The 15,810-nt window shown below is 33.6% G+C and overlaps 1 protein-coding gene across 1 annotated transcript in view; it reads right to left on the bottom strand.

Annotated features, from left to right (window-relative positions):
* Positions 1-15,810, bottom strand: part of RABL3 (RAB, member of RAS oncogene family like 3) — a 67,749-nt gene that overhangs the window by 19,500 nt on the left and 32,439 nt on the right. Inside the window, exons 4-5 of the mRNA XM_074301344.1 lie at positions 14,323-14,437; positions 1,701-1,851 (exon numbers count right to left, since the gene is read on the bottom strand). Of these exons, the coding sequence (XP_074157445.1) occupies positions 1,701-1,851; positions 14,323-14,437 (266 nt within the window). The remainder of the gene's footprint in view (positions 1-1,700; positions 1,852-14,322; positions 14,438-15,810) is intronic.

Consider the following 15,810-nt stretch of genomic DNA (forward strand, 5'->3'; position numbering starts at 1 on the left):
ACTGCAAAACAGAATGCAAATGTTTCAAGAATTCGAAGGAAGGTGATCTAGTTGCAGAGATTTGATAAAAGGTAGAAACTATTCATCCACCTGTAGTGCGCCATGAACACCCAGAAGTAAATGATCTGCAAAGAGCCATCATTACCATTTATATCTATCTCCCTTACATTGCATCTGCAACAAAAATAGTGACCACTTTAGGAGTAGAACTATATGCATTTTTCTCCATTTGACACTGCTTGGCCTACAAGAGAACAGTGTCATATGGTATTGTTAGCAGTAAGCCTTAACTGCTAACTGGCTCAGAAATAGGGCTCAGTAATCTGTAATGTATTATCACATTGGAAAAATGAGTAACTTTCAGCTTGTCTAGTAATCCCTCAGTGTGATATTCAGTTCTCAAAGCTTATGTAAGCACTCCAATGTTTATGGAAGAATTTAAATGATTAGGATAGATTCTCTTCTGTGATATGAGGGCTACCCTTCACCAAATTGAGGTAACTAAGTGACTCACTCAAGGCAGGAACAACTGAGGCACAAAAATCACCCCCTACACTAAGCACCTAATCATTTTTAGCTTGCTTTAATCTTTATTATAGTAAGCCTACCATTTTCCTCAGACACAAACAAATTATCACAGTGGATAGCATTGGAATCACTGTTATAAGTCACTTCATATAATGTTAATTTTATAGAATACATGTTTTAAGAGACTGCTATACATAATATACCACATGGTACCTAGTATGAGGTTCCAGAAAGCAGGGTTAACTGCTAATAAATTGGCACAGAGAGAATGAAATTAGTCAGATGACCATAGACTTGTAAGTGATCAAAGAGTCAAAGCATACAAGTTTTTGATGAAAGAACAATAGCCAGGAAGTGATAGGGTATAGCTGTTTCCCCTGCAGTGACTTAGCTGTAAGCAGGGTCTCAATCTTTTCATATGTAAATGAGTGAGGGTGGATTAGATGTAATTTAAGGATCAAGTAATACTGCATTATACAGAAAAGAACAATTAGGAACTAACAAGAAACTTCCAAGAATAGAAGATGCTAACAGGGAAATGCATGATAGAATGAAAGATGGTTATGAGATAAAGGTAAGGAAGACAAGTGGATAGCCACAGTACTCCAGTAGTACCTTTCCAATGTTAGGAAAAATCAAGGTAGTCCTATAGTACTTTGAGTGGATCCTCTGTGATGAACTTGGGGGAGGACATGGATAAGAGCTGGACAGAAGCATAAGGCAGGGACACACTGATCTGTATCACTGAAGAAAGAATTCAAACTGACAAGATCACTGATCCATCAGAGAACTTTTAGGTATCCATTACATTAAATGATATGTATATTTCACCATCCCTTAACCTACTAAGAATGTTTTTCTAATAACACAGACATCTACTAATGAAATACCAGAGCAGCTTGGTGCAGTACATAGAGGACTGGGCCTAGGTCAAAAGACTTCAGTTCAATCCAGACTCAAATACTGACTAGCTATGTGACCCTGGACAAGTCACTTCAGCACTTAAATCAGTCTCAGCTTTCTCATCTGTAAAACAATATAATAATAGCACCTACCTCTCAGGGACATTGTAGGGATCAAATGAAATAATAATTATAAAACTTTTAGCACAGTGCCTGGCACAAAGTGCTATATAAATGTTAGCTATTATTATTATTATTATTATTACTTACCAAATTAATCTCTTCGGCATTGAAATCTTCAGCCAAGAAAGCAATTCTAGTTAGAACTTCATTACGCTTAGCTTCATGAATTTGGTCCAGTTTGGTTCCTATTACCAACAAGGGGATTTGGTTATCAGCAAACTGTTCTCGGTCATAATCCCTGTTACAAATAATGAAAAAGTGAAAATTATAGCTTTTCTATTAGAAATGTCTTATGTTTATTTTACTTATAACACATACATATCCTTGTATCATTTACCTACCAATTGAGTATTCCATCTATCTGTTGTTTAAAAACAGTACTTTTAACTTTCAAAAATAAGTACAAATATTATAATGCATAACAAATAAGGATGAAGACCACCAGAATAAGGCATATATATGCTGTAAATATAACTGTAACTTTTATTTATAGAATATAAGTAAAAAAATAGATTGCATAGTAGTTTTAATAAGGCAGTTACAAAATCATCTTTCTAAGACCATTTTTTTCCCTCTTATGTGTCCATTTGACCAGGTTCTGATGCCATTATATTGCCTATTTCTACATATCCACTGATACTTTTCCACCATTTTCCGAATTTCATTTCTTTACTCATTAATTTTCTGAGCTATTCTTACAAGTTTCTGGAGATACTTTTAACAACCGAGGGCCTATTAAGGATAGTAAATATTTTTTTATGTACAGATTAAAAACTATTTACTTCGCTGGTTTTCAATTTTTTTCTTTAGTGGAAGAACCGTTCACTTCAAATAAAACAGGGAAAGCTGTCACAACAAAATCTTTTAAAAATATCTTTTAAACCACATTACTAATAGTACTGAATAACACAGAGATGATTAAAACACACATTTTCAAATAGATGTAATTCTCAATTTTAACAAATCTAATACTTTTGCAAAATAATTTAATTCAATGTAATTCATCTCAATAAGCACTTTTTAAAAGTACTTACTATTTATTAGACACTGTTAGGCACAGGATTATAAAGATTAATAATGAGGGCATTGCTGGCCTTCAGGTAGTTTACTTTTTATTAAGAAACAAAAGAAATTACAAAATACAAAGTAAAGACAATGAAATTTAATAGGGGGAGAAAACTAACCACATTATGGTCAAGAAAGATCTTGTTAGTAAGTAGCACCTAAGCTGTGTCTTAAAAAGAAGCTTAGGATTCTAAGAGGTGAGATAGGAAAGTATTCCAGGCACAAATAGCAATCTATGCAAACAGACAAATTGGAGCTCGGATATTATATACAGTGAATAGCACTAAGACTCTTTTTTAGAATGTGGTGTGCATATGAAAATGATGCGAAATAAGCCAGACTGTGAAGGGTTTTAAATACCAAATAACACTCTTCATATTTAATCCTAAAGTGATTAAGGAGCTACTGAAGGCCCTTAAAGTGGAGAAACATAGTCAGACTCATGTTTTAGGGAGAGTAATTTAACAAATGTACAGAAAGTGGATGGGTTCCCATGGGTCATTGTGTATGTACATCTATTAAAAATGGAGATTAAGAAAATATTTAGACACAGAGATGACAAAGAACAGAAAATCAAACAGATGACCTACCTGATTATAAAGCTATGTAAGGAGAAAAAACAAACAAACCAGATTTAGCAATTGAAAATGGGGGGGGGGAGGGGGAGGAAGGCTATAAAGGAGTGAAAGTACCAGCATTCATATTCTAGCTCTGCCACTTACATATTTTATAGCCCAGGAAAAGCCACTAGTATCTTTGAGCCTCAGTTTCCTCACTTATAAAATGGAAGGAAATGAATTAGATAGTATTTCTGAGGTCCTTTCTAACTCTAAATCTATGATCTCATAAAATGGGATATATATTGAATAGAATCTATATTCTATATAGATATATAGAGCTTATATTTAAGGGAGGAATTTGCAACTAGAATGCAAATTTGTATTGGGATCCAAGCCCCCCAAAATAATCAGAAAATTTCAGTGTCCTTTGGGTCTGCAAAAGGATACTACTGAACATATCTAAAGGCAGAGGAATCATATAAATGGTGCTTCATTTCATTGGAAAAGAAGATGAAGCACCACATTATCTATGTATCAAAGATAAGCCAGGTGTGGATTTAAAAAAATGTTACAAGCAAAAAGTAAGTCAGCAGAAATGGAGTTCCAAGATAACTCAGGTAGGCTTGTGTCAGAAAATCAATAAACCAGTCAATATATCCAAATTTAGTAGTTTCCCCTTTTCTTCAGTATGTTTTCCCTTCTTTCTTCCCTCCTCCTCCCTTCCTTCAATACTTTATTATTTTTCTTTCCTTTCTTTTTGGAAATTTATGAATCAGTTAGCCAAACTTACTGAAACATTATACCAAACTACAATTTTCAGACATTTGAAAGCCTCATGACTGGCCAGCCTTTACAATGAGTTCTATTGTTTGCAATCTACCTTCTAAAAACATTAACATCCTTCTTTTTACAACATAGCTAATTACTGCAAGAGACCTGTGACCCTTACTTCCAACATAAATACTGCTTTGAGAGACAAGGTATGAAACTGTGATTTGTCTTATCACTGAAATGTTATCCTTAATTTCCCCCTTTTCTCTTTTAACCTGACACATATCCCACTCATGTCACATACATATTCTCCTTACTAAAACTTCCATCTATGATAAATCATTGCAGATAAGCCTATCTCCCAGTTTTATCTTCACTGAAATCTCAAGTGCTGACAACTAAGTAGGAATACACTCACAGTAACTCAGCTATATTCCTTGACAACTGAAAAATTCCCACTAATCCTTTTGACAAAAATATTATTTCCTTCAAGAAGTATTTCAAATAACACTCTTCCCTGCCCTCCTTCTCCTACCTCACATTATACTTTTAATTATTGTTGTCATCCCATCAATCACTTCTGGGAAAAACCCTGCAAAAATTTTTTTTTCCATACTAGACTGAGCCCCATATTTTAACAAAGAAAAAACATTTTATACAATGACTATATCTGACCATGTATACAATGTTCTATCCTAGTAGTCCAACTTCTTTCAGATGAAAAAGTATGTTTCATTATGTTTTCTGGATTTTTCATCAATTTTTTTTTCAACAGTTCAACGGTTTTCATGATTTTTTTTTTCATTTACAATATTGTAATGAATGAGTATTGTAGGATCTTTCAGTTCTCTCATAAAGTCCTCCCCATTTCTATGAATCCTTCATATCTGTCATTTCTTAGCTGCAGAATATTCCATTACATTCAGATAATAGATTTTTATCCATTCCCCAGTCAATGAGTACCCACTTCTTTGTTAAAACAAAAAATGTGCCTATGCATATAGATCTTTATGTCTTTAACTTCCTTGATGCATATGTCCAGTAGTGAGGTCATTTGCTTAAAATTGTGAGGATCATAAAATAACTTTACTTGCATAATTGCAAATTTATGTTCAGAATGGATGTAATAAATCTCTTTCCAAAACAACAGCAGTAATCCATTTTTGATCATCTCTGCTAAACTGCATGGTGTAGAACAGAGGTGTTTTTGTGTGCACTTCTCATTATATTAAATTTTCATATCTTTAAGTAGAGGTTCCATTACAATCATGTACTACAATTTGTTTGGCCACTGCCCACGTGAGAGGGAATTTTCCCAATTGTTTGCTATCTTACAAAACTGTACCTATAAATATTTTGGGGCTTGGAGAGATTTTCTTTTTATTGATGGTCTCCTTGGGGGATTAAGTCCATAATGGAATTTTTCAATTACACAGTGTGGACATTCTAGTCATGATATTTGCAAAAGTCTACATTGCTTTCCAAAATGTCTGGATTAATTGTGCCTATTTTCCTACAATCCCTCCAAACTTGTTTCTACCACCTGTCATATGCCATTTTTGAGGGTGTGAGGAAAAACCTCAGTATTGTTTTAATTTGTTATTTGTTCATATTTAACCACTTATCTATTGAGGATGGCTTTTGGTCATGATTAGTTATAATTTATATATAATTTGGATACTAAACTCTTATCAGAGAAATCTGATAGTGATTTACCCCAATTTTTCTACTTCCCTTCTTGTGCTAGGTACATTAATTTTGTTTGTGCAGAAAAATCCATTTTTCTGTTTTTTGAAAACAAAGTATTAAAGTTTTTTGTTTAATTTTCTATAGTTATTTCTATTCCTTGTTATGAGAGGTAACATACTGCTTTTCTTTCAATTTTTATGGTAAAATCTTTGATATTTAAGTAATATACCCACTTAAGACATATTATACTATATAGAGCATGCTCTTGGTCTAAACCTAGTTTTCCCAGTAGTTATTTGCTGGGAAGTTCTTTCCTAAGTAAATGATGTTTTTCTGGTTTAACAATCAATGAGTTATTGAATTCTTTTGCTATTGATTCTCCCTTGTCTAATCTGGTCTGCTGATCTACTTGTGCATTTTAAAAACAACAGTAAATGGCTTTCATAACTGCTGCATTATGACATAGTTTGAGAACTAGAAGTGCTATTCTTCCTTCATAGAATATCAAATATTAATTTCATTATTAGCCTTGATATTCTAGAACTTGTTTTTTCCAAATAAATTTTGTTTTTATTATATTGGATTTTGAAAAGTACCCCTCTTTCATAATTTGATTGATAAAGACTAAATCAACTCTAGTAGTAAGGTTATTTTGATTATATTGGCAGTCTTGCTATAATAACTACTGAATAGTTGCTTAAGTTAAGATTCAGCTGCTTAAGTTATTATTTTTTTAAAAGAGCACTTCGAGCTTTGCTCTGTTAAACCCTGACAATTTACACATCCTGTAGCTACTTAGAATGACATTTTTTTCTCCCTATAACTGCCTCTTAGATTCTATTATTACACAAAAATGCTGTTGGGACTCATTCTATAGTCTGCAATGTTGATCAAGTTTTTTAATTCTCAGTACCTTTGCTGATTCCCTGGGATTATCTAAGTAAACCATTGTATCACAACAAATTGATAATTTTTTCTCCTCTTTTATCCAAACTCTGTAAAATTTTTAGTGCTGTTCTTTGTCATAGTCCATTTCTATATATACTAAGATAATCGTGTTTCTGGATGTTTCGGTTTTATGTTAATATGGTTATGTAGATTTTTTGTCTAGTGTTGAATCATTCCTGATATAACTCCAAATCAGTCATCATGAATTTTTAGATAATTAATTGTAAACTACATGACCAGGTTCAATTAAAAAAAAATATTAGTGATTCTTATGTTTTATTCTTCTCAGGTTTAGATATTAGGAGTATATATATATTATATTTTCATAAAAGGAATTCCATATGGTGCTTCGTTTCTCCTTTTTTTGAGTATAGTATTGGTACTAATTGCTCATTAAAAGTCCCCCCCCCCCCAGACTGGGGTTAAGTGACTTGCCCAGGGTCACACAGCTAGGAAGTGTTAAGTATCTGAGACCAGATTTGAACTCGGGTCCTCCTGAATTCAAGGCTGGTGCTCTATGCACTGCACTACCTAGCTGCCCCTCACTAAAAGTTTGATAGCTTTCTGGTGTGATTCCACCAGAACCAGGAATTTTACTTTTGGCAGATCCTTTATAACTAACTCTTGCTTCCTTTCTACACAATGGATTCTCTTTTTTTTTGGTCTTCTGTTGGAGTTTAAGAAATTTTTAAAGAAATTCCTCAATTTATGTGTGTTTTCAATTTTATTACCATATAATTGCATATTAATTTTTAGTTATGCTTTTCACCTTGCTCACTTGCTGTCTTGTTAATTTAATTTTCTGATCTGTATTTAATCAAATTGGCTTAAGTTTTAGCAATTTTATTAGGATTTTCTAAGAACTAACTTTCAGTTTTGTCTTTTTCATAGATGTTTCTTTCCCCGCAGTTCTTTTCTTTTCTAATTTTTAAAAATATCCTCTTATTATGCTTACTTTAAATTTGTTAGCGCTCTAATTTTTAAATACATATTCACTTTATGAATTCTTTCTTTTTTTTTTCTATTCTGTTAATGTATTAATTTTGTAGGAAGATGATTTTTCCCTAAGAATTGCTTAAGTTGCTTCTCAGAAATTTTGGTATACTGTTTCATTGTTATAATTTTTTCACATAATTATTGTTTCTATGATTTGTTCTTTGATATACCTTATTTAGGATTTCATTATTAAGTCTCCATTTGGTTGTCTATCTTTTGTTTGTAGTCTATAAAGGATATTTGCTATTTCTGCCTTTTTATATTTTATTTGTATTATCTCTGTGCTTAACACATGATCAGTTTCTGTAAAAATCCAAGTGCTGAGGATGTGTATACTCTTTAGCAGGACCATTTACAAGACAATGTTGTTTTTTTAGTCTTATTTCTCCAAAACTTTGTTCAATTTTATATTTTTCTCTTTAAGATTATTCTTTTTTAGACTCACCTAAAACTAAACATCAAGACATTGAAGCTTCCAGCTACTGTTGTATCACTATTATATGTCTTCTTGGTAGTTCAGGTAATTTCTTTTGATAGATTTAATTAACTGAACCATATACATTTAATACTGATATCAATTTGTTATCTATAGTTCCTTTTAGCTTAATGTAGTTTATTTATCCCTTTTAAAGTTTTGAATATTTGTTTTTGTCTTGTCTGACAAAATATGTACAATTTGTGCTTTTTTGGATTCATCTGATACATAATAATTTTTTCTCCATTCTCTCATTTTTATTCTGTATGTATATCTTTGTTTTTTTATAATAGATTTCTATTTTTCAAAATACATGCAAAGATAATTTTCAACATTCATTTTTGCAAAACCTTATGCTCCAAATTTTTCTCTCTCCTTCTCTACCTCCCCCCTTCCCTAGACAGCAATTAATCCTATAGAGCAATTCTTCTAAACATATTTCCACATTTTATCATGCTGCACAAGAAAATTCAGATCAGAAAGGAAAAAAAGAAAGAAAAAAAACAAGCAAGCAAGCAAACAACAACAATGAAGGTGAAAAAACTATGTTGTGATCCACATTCAGTCCCCACAGTTCTCTCTCTCTCTGGATGCAGCTGGCTCTCTCCTTCACAAGTCTGTTGGAATTGAAATGAATCACTTCATTGTTGAAAAGAGCCATGTCCATCACTATCAATCATCACATAGTCTTTTTGTTGCCGTGTACAATGTTCTCTTGGTTCTACTCATTTCACTTATTTTAAGTTCACGTAAATCTCTCCAGTCCTCTCTGAAATCACCCTGCTGATTGTTTCTTATAGAACAGTAATATTCCATAACATTCATATACCATAACTTATTCAGCCATTCTCCAATGGATGGGAATATATTCAGTTTCCAGTTCCTTGACACTATAAAAAAGGCTGCTACAAACATTTTTGTACATGTGGGACATTTTCCCTTTTGTATGATCTCTTTGGGATACAGACCCAATAGAAATATGTCTTTGTTTTTTTAAAATGTTTTTCTTATAAAAAAGCAATAGATCATGGGGTTGTGTTTCCTTATCCAAGTTGTCACTTTTTCATTTTATTGGGCTTTAAAAATCTATCATTTAAGGTTATAAGATCTAAGTTTACATTTCTCTCCAGATTAGAACTTTTTTCTCCTCTGGAAATAAAATACCAAGTCTCATTAAGTATTTCATCTTAATCTACTTAAAGGCAATTCTATTCTAGCTTTATCCTTCTCTGCTCCTTTTTGTTACTGTTTTTCCCATTTCTGGAGTTTTGACATTTTTTCCCCCCATTCTTCTCTTTATCTATTTATTTAATTCTTCACCTTTTTTTCTTCTCTCAGGTAAAAGAGCTAAGTAGAATTCCATTTCCATTCCTTCCCATCAACTTATTTTGTTAATTTTTAAAATTTCATTTTCTGAGCCTTTTTATTTTAAAAAAGCATCATTTCTTTCCCTTAGTTTTTTCATTATTAATCTTCCCTTTCTGAATTTTATTCTTTGATACATGGTCCTTGTACTTATTTAGTTATGCTTTCCATTTTCATCTCTGTACCCCTCATAGAGTTAAAAGTTTCTAAAGTACATATTTTAGATTCCCTCTTTAAGGAAGAGTTTCCATGTTATAGCCTTGCAGATTTTTTTTTCCATGGCAATTTTCTACCCCCATTTGCCATGAACTCTCCCTAGGTCCATGCCCTCCCACTCTTGTCGATAGTGTTTCCGAACTCAGATTCCCCTTATCCTGAGAAAGGCTGCATAGTCTCTCTAAGCACCAAATCTCTGGATATTATACCCATGTGTCTTGTTTATACCCAAATATACCCATCTCCCTTTATAGAATTTCATCCAGCATGACTATTCTTCAGTGACATTCCTCTTCACCATTCCTTCTTTTTCATCTCTTCCATTGCTTCCTCATTCATTTTCTGTGAACTCTCTTCTTACTGAAAGAGAACAGTAGATGCTTTCTCTTGATTGTTAATTAATTTTTAACTAGATTAAGCTTCATCACATTTTCTTCTATCTTCTTCCTCCTTTCTCCCTTTTTATGTACCTTCTTATTCTGTAATTCAGTCCCACAAAAACAAAACAAAACAAAACAAAACACTGATCTGCAGGCAAAGTGGTAATTAATCCATAACATTTCAGGTCTATGTTTTTACCATCACTTCTGTTTTCCTTTCACTGTTATTTCCTTGAGTACTGTTAGAAAGACATCTCTCAATAGTTCTTTCTGTTGTTTTGTTTTTCTGCTTAGTTATAGTATTTGTTTATTTTTCCTGTCTATCTATCATCTTAGGTATCTGCAAAACAAATAACTGGTCAGTTTTGGTTAATTTCTAGAAAGGCTCTGAATGCCTTCTTTTTAATGAATTCCATCTCTTTTCATTATTAGTTAGGCTTGGGTTTGCAGGATACAACATGTTAGATTGCATCTTGACTCTTTTGCTCTTTGGAACAAATTTCATTGCTTCCTACAGTTTGTGGTGTATGCAAAATAGTCTTGTTATTCAAATTTCATTTCTTTTATTAAATTTCAAGGCATTTCTTTTTGTTGCTTGCAGAATTTGTTATTGGAATTATTAAATTACAACATGAACTTCTGGAGTTCATAGGATGTAGATTTTGGGTCATCTGTTGATCCTTTTGATTAGCACTTTTCCTCCTCCAGATTCCTCAATTCTAGACAGTTTTTTTGGGGAAAGAAGGGACAATGTTTCTTGAATTATAGTATTCAGATTTTTGGACTAGTCATGTCATCTGTAATCCTTTAGGATTTATACATTTCCTGTTTTGTTTGTATAGAGATCATAGTTTCTTTTAACGTTATTGCTTTTGCTTTTCTTCTTCCAGGTTTTCCTTTATTTCTATGTATGTGCTTTCCTATTTAATTATTCTCTCGTTTCTTTGGTGAGATTTGCTACATTGGATTCAAATTTTTCTATTCTGCCAATTATTTCTTCTGTGCAAGTCATAAATTCTGCTTTTTACAGTTTCTATTTCTCTTTTAAACCATTCTGCTGCTGTGTTGCCATACTCTTTTTGTATCATCAGGAACTGATTCATTTTCCTTTGTCTTGAAATATTTATTCAAAGACTTCTGGACTTTTTTAGCTGATCTGGAGACCATGTTTCCTTTTGTTATAAGCAAATTCACTGTCAGTTTATCTGTTTACATTCAAGTATATTCAAGTATTCATGTTTACATACCCTATGAAAAAGATGAAAAACCTATAAATAAAAGTGAACACTTGTCCTGTTCTTTCACTTTTTTCCTGCACGGGGACAGCAATGTTTGTACCAGTGTGGAAATTAACCAGCACCAGCCTGTATATCTTCTTAGTGAAGAGCACATCACCCTTGCTCAACAATCTAATAATCCTTTTCAAGTTATCTTAAGTCCGTTTGGATTAAATGGCACTCTAACAGGACAAGCATTCAAGATGTCTGATTCATCCACCAAGAAATTGATTGGTGAATGGAAACAGTTTTATCCTATTTCATCATGCTTGAAGGAAGTATCAGAAGAAAAGCAGGAAGATATGGATTGGGAAGATGATTCTCTAGCTGCTGTAGAAGTTCTTGTTGGCTGATTTGACAGGAATTAAATGGAAACGATATGTATGGCAAGGCCCAACTTCTGCCCCAATTCTCTTTCCGGTGACTGAAGAAGACCCCATTTTGAGCAGTTTTAGTCGATGTCTTAAGGCAGATGTACTTGGTGTTTGGAGGAGAGATCAGAGACCTGGAAGAAGAGAATTGTGGATATTTTGGTGGGGGGAGGACCCCAACTTTGCTGACCTTATTCACCATGACTTAGCAGAAGAAGAAGATGGAGTGTGGGAGAATGGACTTTCCTATGAATGCCGTACTTTGCTTTTCAAAGCAGTTCACAATCTGTTGGAGAGGTGTTTAATGAACCGTAACTTTGTACGAATTGGCAAATGGATGTGACCCATTATAAATCTTTTGGTCGTCTATCTTTTATCCATGTCGTGGTAGACACCTTTTCAGGATTCACATTTGCAATGCCAGCAGCAAAAGAGACAGCCCGAGTGGTCACTGAATTCCTTATACAGGCTTTTGCAATTATGGGTGTGCCACAAGCAATAAAAACAGACAATGGACCTGCATATACGTCCAAACATTTTACACACTTTTGTGCACAGTATAAGATTTTACATACCACGGGCATACCCTTTAATCCTCAAGGGCAGGCAATAGTAGAGAGAAGAAACAGAGATATTAAGACACTCCTCCAAAAACAAAAGAAAGGGGGAGCCACAGGTAGCCCTAGGGAACTTCTAAATTTAGTTCTCTATACCATTAATTTTCTAATTTTTGACAAAGATGCACTGGCTCCGGCAGACAGGTTTTATAACCCACCAGAAGGGCAGTGTCCAGTGCGAGCATCTCCACTGTCCTTAGATAATCGCCAGGTGATGTGGAGAGATCCAGAAAGTGGTGAATGGAAGGGACCAGATAGGTTAACTGCCTGGGGGAGAGGGTTTGCTTGTATTTCTTCAGCAGGAGAAGGAATCAGATGGGTGCCAACGAGTCATATTCGCCTTGTCCATCAGAGAGAGACAGAAAAAGAGAAAGACCTCAAAATAAAGGAGAAGATCTAAGAAACATCTTACACCAAAAGAGCATGGATAATAAAAAGACTGTTAAAGAACTTTAAAATCAGCAGGAATCATTGGACTTCCTCACACAAGATGAGACTAATGGACAATGGACTTATGGACATTTATAAATTTTCAATTTATGATTATTTGATTATGTTATATACTTCTAGCATGCGTTATGTTACTATGTTACTATATGCTTATGTAATTTATGTAATTATCTGTAATACTTCCCATATTGATGGATTTATGTTTCAAGGTCATTTATGTAATTATCTGTAATACTTCCCATATTGATGGATTTATGTTTCAAGGTCATGACTGTCCTATGTTCTAAATCAAAAGAAAAGGGGAGATGTTAGGATTACTAAGTGAGAACTGAGGTTGTCTGGACAGTGACAAGGTGAGAATTCAGGTTTTCTGGACAATTACAAGGTGAGAACTCAGGTTGACTTGATAGAGGGGGCAAGCTCATTGGCTGGGGTGGTTCTTCCCAGAAGCCCTTGCATTATCCCACGCCCATTCTCTGGGAGAATAAAAGAAGAGGACTCTCAGAGAAAGAGGAAGACTCTCTGCATTACATCAGGCTTGACGGGGCTCTCTGCAGGAAGGGAAGTCACTTCTAAGGACAAGAGTTAACAGCAACTGCCTGGAGACAACGGTTCGTTACAGGAAGAAGAATCTGTCTGAGAGATTTGAGTAGACACAGCAGATCTCTTCCCAGAGAGCGATCCAGCAGCTTCTAGAGACGACAGCTCGTTACAGTCTTTAATGGAGTTTTTTTCTTCCTTTAAATTTGTTATTTTCAGTGTTTTTGTTTTTGTTTTTTTTTTCTTATTTTCTCCTACTGTTCATTTTCTGACTACTTCCTCTTTGATAATCTCTGAGAGTTGGTCCTCAAAGCCAGGTCAGCCTCCTTCCACAATGGAAATATCTGACCCAAGTGACATGAAAAATGACAAAACTGATCTCAGCTAGATGTTGGGCTTTTTCTCTACCAGCTTATTGGAGTGCTACATAGTCCATTCATATGTCCTGTTCTAATTCTCTCTATTCTTGAGTTCTCTTTGAGTGCAACTGCACCACAGTATACTGCTTTACTGTAGTCCTAAGTAGAACAAGTTCTAGCCTTTAGGTTTTTTGTGATACTGGGATTAAGGAGGAGAGGCTAGTACTGAGTTCTGTTGCAGGCTTGTGGGTTAGTTTTTGTACCTGCTAGAGGGTGCTGACAAATGAAGTGAGCATGTTAGTTCTGTGCTATTAATGAAGACAGTTGGGTTTGCTTTATTATTTCTTTTATCTAATTCCTGTTTTGTAAAGGATTGAGAGGTTATATGAAAGGTTCTCCATCTTGTTGGTGATATGATCAACATCTATCTTCCACCTTGTTGATCATGACATCTTATATGTGTGTGTGTGTGTATTTATATGACCTTAAAATTAGTTTTTTTCTTCAAACCACAAATTTATATTTTCGTAAAGTTCATGCTTGAAGTTACCTTAATACTTGAATGAAGTAGGTAAAGAAGATAAGAATCTGAAATTCAAGTAATTTCTTGTCTAAAAACTATATACTTACCCATTGGTAACTAAGACTCCACTTGGAACCAAATCCCTGTTGACAGCTTCCAATGACCAACGATACAAATTCTGAGATGACTTCTTATTTGTTAAGTCATGAACTAGAATAATGCCTAAAATACAATAGAAAAGCAAAGTCATGGCTCCTTTTTTTCCCTAAATTTCACTAATTCCAATATGAAAATACCTTGCAAACTGAGAATCCTAGTATCTGATTCAATATGATAAACTAAGAAAAGATTCCTTTATAAAAAAGTGCTTTAAACTTATTCAAAATCTCTTCCATAAGTAAGTGGATCAAGTAACATTTATAGCTCATTGATTTGTGGAGGCTGAGACAATGACATTCAATAGCTGCAACAGCTATCTCATCATTATAGAGAAAGAAAAAAGGTGTTTGAAATCAAGAATTTATTACCAAAGGGATTTTACTGAATACTACTATGTACTTAAAACATTATGCTATATGTAGATATTACATTAATTTTTAAAAAGTGATATCATAAAACAAAACCTTATTAATCTGGTACTGGTTTATAATAATAATTCATATTTATATAGTTCACAACAATCCTGTGTGTCAGTTAGATAAATATTATTATGCTCATTTAACATACAGGGAAATCAGAGTCAGGGAGTTCAAGTGATTTGGCCATGGTCAGAGCTTATAAGGCAGTGGAGCTGAAAATAGGGCCACGGTCTTCTGACACTAACTGGTAAGCTCTTTGCAAGTTGAGGAAATATGGATTTGAAATCTGAAAAATTTAGAATGTTGGATCAATGATGCTAAGAAATATGCAAAAGTAGAATTAGTCAAAAAGCAGAAACAGTCAAGGTCCTTAAAGAACTAACAGTTTTGGGGGGGGGGTTGTGTGTTTTTTCCCCATTAAGACAGGGGCAAAAAAAAAAAAGATCAGTGGTTAATTAGTGGCTCTAGGTGAAATGATAATTAATAGGAAAGAGCTATTGTCTACATTCTATAGTCTGGCTCAAATTTTTTGAGGTATTGAAAAATTGATGATATAAAAGAATATAGCAACTTGGTAGGCTGCCAATAACAAGTGTATGCATTTGGAGAAATATACCAAAAACAAAATGAAAGAATAAAAAAAAAGTATTAAGTGACTCTTCTGATAACTAAGATTAAAGAATCAAATAACTCAATTTAAAAAACTTCAAGTGACTCCTAGATACAAAGCATGATCAAAGACAAAAAAAAAAAAAAAATCTAACTGTCCTTCAATGTAGAGAACTTGTTTTTTACTAGGGAATAAAAGACATATAATAAATAAAAATAAATCCAGAAACTACTATGACTTTCATCTGCAAAAATACAGGAGAAAGATTCACACATCCAGACCAGTTTCTTTTTTTGAAACCAGGATCATATACTTTGATAATAAGAATTTTGTGAAGTTTTTTAGGATTTGAATGTGGATCTTAGCATTTAATTTAATTCAAACATTTATTAAGCCCCTACTATAAG

This window comes from Sminthopsis crassicaudata, chromosome 3 (assembly GCF_048593235.1).
Source record: "Sminthopsis crassicaudata isolate SCR6 chromosome 3, ASM4859323v1, whole genome shotgun sequence".
Classification (NCBI taxonomy): domain Eukaryota; kingdom Metazoa; phylum Chordata; class Mammalia; order Dasyuromorphia; family Dasyuridae; genus Sminthopsis; species Sminthopsis crassicaudata.